Genomic DNA, 7478 nt, shown 5'->3' with positions numbered 1-7478 from the left:
GGGAAGAAATAACCGAGTGGGTGCACAATGTGGGGCGTTCAGTTGGTTGTGTTGTTGTTACAAAAAGATCAAAGGCAAAGCCAAATGGAAATGTTTATAAAGTTGTGTTTATGTGTGAACACGGCGGAGCTTACAATTATAAAATAACTCCCATTCGTCATACGAGAACAAAAAAATTTGGATGCCCATTTGAGTTGATAGCGCTATTTTCGGCTAAACATAGTTGGTGGACGTTGACGGTGGTATGCGATGCACATAATCATGTTCTTGCACAATATATGGAGGGTCATGCATATGCATCGCAGCTAAATGAAACTGAAGCTCAACTAGTTGAAGATCTATCAGCCCAACATGTCAAGCCACGACACATCTTATCCACGTTAAAGGGTAGACATACGGGAAATGCATCTACGTCAAAAACGATATACAATGAACAACAAAATATTAAGACAACAAACTATGCAGGAAGTTCAATTGTTCAAAGAAAAATTTAATAAGCAGTCGTATCATAGTCGTAAAAGTTTACTCAGAAAGTTGAAGGATATAATAATGCCATCAAAACCGTTTGATGAACCCTTGGTTCATAAAACCACTCGTGGCCGTCCATCTACAAAGAGTCAAGCTTTGAATAAAAGAATTATTGAAGACCGTAGACGTAGTTGTTCTAACGTGCCATCAATTATTAACTCTGAAGATTTGGGGCATCAAGAATCAACGAGACATAGTTCCTATTTCCAACGACAACCCACCACCCGACATCCGTATCTTGATCAAATCCCGAGTTTATTTCATCCATACATCATACAAATACAAGATGTATTAGGCGATGGAAATTGTGAATTTCGAGCGATATCTACTTGTCTGGGTGGTCATGAAGACGAATGGGACAATATCCGCAAAGAGTTAATGATTGAACTAACTGAGTATGAACAGTATTACTCCTATGTGATTGGCGATGAGTGCTTACGCATTCACGAAACACTAAATTTTTTCCGAAAGGGCGTCTTTGCACCAGTTGCGCATTGGATTGTTATGCCTGAAATGGGCATTCTAACGACTTCAAGGTTCAATATCATACTACATGTTCTCAATATGGCAGGCAGTGTGACATACTTACCGTTTAGGACACAACCTCCGTCGTCATCTCAACACGTGGCAATTGCAATAGTGCATGTTGATGGTAACCATTACATAAAGGTGGTATTAAATGGAGAATATCCAATGCCCACACTTACGCATCATTGGACTCGTTATCGTTTTGAAGATGCAAGTACATGGATTGTCCCGTATCAACATAGATTCAGTGCATATGAAAAATATATAGAGCGTACTCTTACTCGTGAATATGTTGATTTAACATGAAAAATCAAAGTTTTAATTAATAAATTTAATTTATATTTGAAATATGTATTATTAATATTTCATTAATATGTATTATTAATATTTTATTAATTAATAATAATATAAAACATGTTAAAAAAGTAAAGAGTTAAAAGTTAAAATATAAAAAAGTTAGGGTTAAAAGTTAAAATATTAAAAGGTTAAAAATAAAAATATTTAACTTTTGTCTTTTTGTTGTCTTTTGTCTTTAGTGTAGGAGGGGGTGGGGATTTTGGGGTGGCAGGGTGGGGTTAGAATACCCCTAGAAAAAATAGAGAATGCCAAAAATACAAAGTTGCAATACAGTCCCTGTACTATATACAATTGAAAAGGAGAGAGGAAAGTATGGAAACAATCTTTACTATAAATTATTTACATGTAACAGTGGCGATAGGCCTTCATCGGAATGCGAATCCGGCCAGAAAGGTGAACTTGTATCAGGAGTTTTGGCGTTGACGGTACAGAGGCTTCGGAACATGCTAGTGAATCTATTGTTGCTTCCCCTTCCAACCGTGCAGCAAATTACCAGCCTATGGTTCCGCCGGCGGAATGATCGTATTTGTTTCCGGTAATCTCCATTTCATCGGCGAAAAACATACTCATAAGTCTATCCAGGTAATCGATTCAATTATGTATCGTATCGACGCAAATTCGAGCACGATAACATGATTTTTCAGAAAGAAGAGAAGGATTTATATGAAAATCGCAACACACACTAGTCTTCTTACATGATGTGTCGCAATATCGTAACTAAAATTGATTGCCATGTGTAGACTTTCGTGATTTATGATTTGTTCTGTTGTTGTGTTTAGGACGTGAAATGTGGTTTTGAACTTAGATTAATCGTGTGCTTTACTATGAGATTTACCATACGAACTTAGGTCAATCGAGTTCTAGTTAACGTTGCAAGTTTTTAGTAATATTAACATTTATCAGGCTATTCTTATCGAACTGCTTCCATTTTGAGTATTAAACTCGGTTTGCTAGAGATTGAAGCCATACCTTCACCTGCAATTGCCTGGTAACAGGAGATGATATAAGTTTCTGAACCTGCTTTGATGTGGTTATTTTAGGATAACAAAATTTCGCTCCATTTAGTGAAACCTTGATGTAAGTAGTAGGCGAGCTTGTTTCTTTATTTCTGTTTGGTTCGAACTTGTTGAATTTAGTGAAATCTAAAATGATTTAGTGAGTGTCGCATATTAATTTCTTTTCTTGATAGGTATCTTGTAACCATCTATCTTTGCCGACCACAACTTCCTTGACTCCGTGATCCCTTTGTGTCATTGTATGCTCTATTTTTGGACAGGATTGAGACTATTTTGTATCAGAGCTCAAAACTAGGATCACCTGTTTAGTTTTGTCTCCTAATTTCCTGTTTGATATACAGCTTAACTATTAGCAACAAGAGGAGAGTTCATCATCAAGGCATTCATAACAGCACTACTAAACAAGTTCACATAGAAAGACCTTGCCTCCTCGTACTATTTTTGGGTTTTGAAGTAGTTTAGTTCCAAGACCTAAAGGGTTGTTTCTGTATAGCTTGGGCCAAGGAGTTGCCCACACCTTTGCCAGCCTCAGGTACGTTTTTGACAATGGATCTAGTGCTGTTAATCCTGTGGCTTTTCCACAAATTATTGGCTCTTTTCGACAAATTATTTCATACTAAGGATAACACTCTTGATGAATCTGTTCCTATACCTCAGAATATATGTTCTGCAACTAACTCCAATATTTGATGAATCACATGTGATTTTATGTGTGATTCGACCGTTTTTCTTATCTCTTGTTTGGTTACTCTTTTTGTATGAACCTGACTCTATCTTGGGGAGGTTAATACCAGAGCAGTAATCAAATAAGAGAGAGCACGAAAGCGCTACATACAAAATCACATGTGAGTTCCAATTGACGGTCAATGCAAGGGTGTGAGGGTGACGTGGCCCGCAAGCTCAGGTCGGGGCCAATGTAGTGTGAGTCATATGTGATTTTACACGTGATTTTAGTGTAAAATCACATATGATTCGATCGTTTTCTTATTCTTACTTGGTTACTGATCTTGTATGAATCTAACTACCATAGCCTAGATTATTTAGGGACTTAAGTGTATATAAGTGGTCGCCCTTTTCCTACACAATACAATTCGGTTTTTTACTGATTCATCTCTTCACAAACTATAGCTATGTGAATGCCGTCTCATAAACTTAAAACTAAGCAGAAGGGATACGAGAAATGACTCGATCCTCTAACTAAAAGCCATCCCTATTCGACCTCGAGGGAAATAGCAACATCAAATAAAAAACACATATTTATAATTCACCTTAAATCCGTTATCTACACATTTGAAACATTTGGAAAGAAAACAAGCAACAATACCTTGAGAGCACCCTTTGTACTTTGAAGAGTAATGAATTTCTTGTGATTCTTGGTGAAATCTATTGTGTAACTCACTCTTCATCTTGAAAACTCAAGTCCATTTTAGGGAGCTCCGGAATTCTGAGATCATGCATTGGCGAGGACTCGATGAGGTCACTTGTAATAGACGTAACAGAGGACTCTTCTTCATTACCATTTGGTTTACGTGGTTTTAGCATCCCCTTAAACACGCCACTAATGGATCGGAACGGGTGGCTCACTCTATCTTTGAGTGTCAACATGATGGAGACCTCGGATATCTGCCAAGCAATGGTGACGATTATCATGACCGAAAGAAGACAGTGTGTTATAAAATTCTGCCTCTTCACATACTTAAGCTCTTTTGCTATCTTTTCTTCTTCTTCTTCTTCTTCCAATCTTGGCACATTTTTGCTCACTTTGGTTGCCACATCGTCACCCATGGAGTCCAATTTGGAGATTGCAAGGAAAGCTAATCCCTCTGTGTTGGCTTCTGGTTCAGTCTCCAACCTCTCCAACTGTTGATTTGTAAAAAGAGAAAACGAGTTGGAGCTGCTGGTGAGAAAATATTGTGAAAATGTGTAAATGTAACAAGACATGATCTAAGATCACTAGAATTCAAAGTATATAGAACCCCACTAGAATCCTCCTCAAAAGAGTCCCATTATGTAAGACTGCACATTGGTTGAGAAGGGGAACCAAGGTTCGCCGGAGATGCATTTGAAAACTGGGAGTCTTTGGTATGGTTAGCCGGAGATGTTACAAATGGTAACAGAGTCGGATCAGGACTGGTGTGCCAGCAAGGATGCTGGGCTCTCCGGGCGAGGATTGTAAGATCCTCGCATTGGTTGGGACGGGAGCTAAGGCCCTATTTGTTAGCAGCTCAACAAGCTTAATGGAACTCACAGCTTATTAGATCAACTATAAATGACTGTTTGGTAGCGACTTAATGAAACCTAAAGCAGCTCAAAATCCGTAAGCTGGGCAGAAAGCCAAGTTTTTTTCTAAACCCGTCCCTCCCGGTTAAAGACGTCCTCCCAGTTAAAGAATAAGCTTCCTCCGTCTATGATAAGACCCTTCGAACAAAAGCTTTCTCAGTATAGAGTGATTAATTAACAAAGACAACTTTACCCATCCAATAGAAAACCAACCAAACAACCTTTAAGGTTGCCTTACAAGGAAAGTGGATACCTCGTTTTAAAACCGTGAGTCCCTAAGTATAAGTAAAGCTGACAATATTGATATGGTTGGTCTGGATGTTACACATAAGCACTGCTCTAAAATCACTAGAATGCGAGAGCGAGGTTCCATCATAGAGAAATTAAGAGGCTAGTGTAGTGTGACCCAGATTGTTTCGGAAAGACGAGCCGACCCAACTCCGATACCATACGAGAATATATGAAACCTGGTTGGATTAGGGTAGAGAAGGATCTTTCTGAGATATATGGTGAAGTAAAGATCAAGTCTAGTCACAAGCAAAAGTTGTTAGGAACTATGGATTCATTTGATGTTGAAAATAAGTACTAGTTTTGTAGATGATTTAAGGAGATACTGACCTGAGACATCAGTTTGGAGAGGAGGTCAACGTCATCATGGGATGAGGATTCCACCTCTTCCATCACCTGCTTTATTGCCTGCTTTATTACCTCCACCTTCGACGCCGATGGCGATGGCGATTCCATATCTCCGGCACGGACACCAGAAACTAGGATGAATCCTCCCTAGTGTTCCGAGCGGTTAAGCATGACCCGGATAGCTTTCTGGTCTTCTGCCAATTTTCTCGAGAGTCAAAGCGTATCAAATCATTATTCCTACTTTCCTCCTTTTCTGCCACGTGACGTGTTTACCATCACACGTGGCCCTAACTCATATTTTATCTTTATTATTTCTTAAATCATATATCTGGACAATAAACGCTTTATCATTTGGATATAACTATAACTAGTGCTGGTTTATCTGATCTCTTCGTGTAACTATTTTTGATTCTTTACTTAATACTCGATAGGTATAATGGTCTAGCTGTAGCTGGTTTATTCATACAGATACAGTGATTTTAGATTGTTTACTTAATAATTAATTAAGAAATATAGCTTTCTGTATAGCTTATTCACATACATGAATAGGGATTGTTTAACAATTGTTGAATGATTTAATGCAGAATAATTAAGTGGTCAAAATGATTAAAGTAATTTTCATCAAATAGTGCAAAATAAAATATAATGTTTATAATGAAATTAGAACCCTAAATATTAAGGGAGGTCCATGATACAAAATCATTCCGAGGATTTTAAAACCATTAAGAGGCGATTTTTTTTTGTCAAACAAGATTCACCTCTTAAAGATTAGATACTACCTCTTAATAGAACTATTAAGAAGTAAACAAACAACCCCGAAATATTTCACTTGTTCAGATTCAGCCCTTTCAAGGCCCTTCACGCTCCATAAAAAATGTAAATAACCTATCCTTGACGACGAACTTCTAGCGATTTTAATCTCTGGCTATCCTTGTTCCACGGTGACCTTGATTTAGAGCAATATCTTAGTTTCTTTCTTGTTCCTCTAGGAGTTCACTGACCGAATAGGTTTCCACTTTTAATCTCGCTCCACTACTCTCCATTTCTTTTTTAATCTGCTTTCACTTTCTTGTAATGTGTGAGAAGCCTTCAAATCTATCTTTACATTGGGTGCGACATTGATTTGGTTACAACCCTTAAAACAAAGGGATGTTATTGTGGTTTATTTTCTTTAATAGTTTGTGTTATGCTTCCTATGAGATCAATTAGAATATATATTTTTTTTCCTTCTTATGTTGTAGTTTAATTTCATGTCTTTTTCAATATTATGTTTTAATATTCAAATAGTTTTTGTTATTAAGTAGTATAATTAGTTTAAAAGAATAGGGTAAATTGCATGAAAATGTAAATATATTTTGTTCAAATTCCTATTACAGGTAACATACTTTTAAAACTTTTATTTTGATATTTAAGAGGGAGTGTTTCAAACATGTATGTAACTGGATAACCGGTTTAAGCATTAATTGATGTAACAAGTGGTGAGAGATATAATTGGATATTTATTTGTCGATGTGGATAACGAAATAGATTTTACTATATAAAATAAATATAAATGTATTGTCTTTTATTTTTATTAAATAGTTTAAAATTATAGTATATTATATTATAAGTCATATACATTTGGGAAAAGTCTAAAAAATCCAATGGACTTTAGTGTTTGGAATGATTAAGTCATTGGACATTTTTTTGGAACAAATAAGTCCTTGGACAATCAAAAACATATTAAATAACTCCTTGGACAAKTTTTTGGAACAAATAAGTTATTGGACATTCCAAAACATGTTAAATAACTTATTGGACAATTTAAAACATGTTACATAACTCATTGGACAATTTTTTGGAACAAATAAGTCATTAGACAATCCAAAATAACTTCTTAGACTTTTCTAAAACTTGTTGGATACATTTTTATGACTTGTACAACTAGTTAATGTGGTAAAATAGTGAAAAAATTTCCAAAAAAAATCCAATGAACATTTCATATTTTGAACAATTAAGTCCCTAAATATTTTTTGAACCAAAAATGATTTAGATTTATAAAATTAAACAAATATAACAAAAAAAGTATTTACATTTACAAAAAAAAAAATTACATTTAAAAAATAATTTTGATAAAATTTATTTTAATTAAAA

General features: G+C 35.7%; 1 protein-coding gene and 1 long non-coding RNA gene across 4 annotated transcripts in view; one reads left to right on the top strand and one right to left on the bottom strand.

Annotated features, from left to right (window-relative positions):
- Window positions 1-1586: 1586 nt before the first annotated feature.
- The window catches only part of LOC112522416, a 7482-nt gene continuing 1590 nt past the window's right edge, over window positions 1587-7478 (top strand). For both annotated transcript variants that reach the window (XR_003070183.1, XR_003070182.1), the window contains exons 1-2: window positions 1587-1995; window positions 2771-2961. This is a non-coding gene — a long non-coding RNA (uncharacterized LOC112522416). The remainder of the gene's footprint in view (window positions 1996-2770; window positions 2962-7478) is intronic.
- On the bottom strand, window positions 3661-5545 carry LOC112522415. Of its 2 annotated transcripts, XM_025131516.1 has the most exons (3): window positions 5328-5545; window positions 4126-4289; window positions 3958-4052 (listed from the first exon to the last, which is right to left on the bottom strand). In XM_025131516.1, the coding sequence occupies exons 1-3, from the start codon at window positions 5451-5453 to the stop codon at window positions 4028-4030; spliced, it is 315 nt and encodes a 104-aa protein (XP_024987284.1). In that variant the 5' UTR covers window positions 5454-5545; the 3' UTR covers window positions 3958-4027. The 2 variants fall into 2 exon arrangements, with proteins under 2 accessions (XP_024987283.1, XP_024987284.1); XM_025131515.1 differs by having other exon boundaries at window positions 3661-4289.

The sequence above is a fragment of the Cynara cardunculus genome (genome assembly GCF_001531365.2).
Source record: "Cynara cardunculus var. scolymus isolate 2C chromosome LG 12, CcrdV1, whole genome shotgun sequence".
Lineage (NCBI taxonomy): Eukaryota > Viridiplantae > Streptophyta > Magnoliopsida > Asterales > Asteraceae > Cynara > Cynara cardunculus.
Note: the sequence above shows the minus strand (reverse complement) of the source record. Positions and strands in the feature narration are given on the sequence as shown.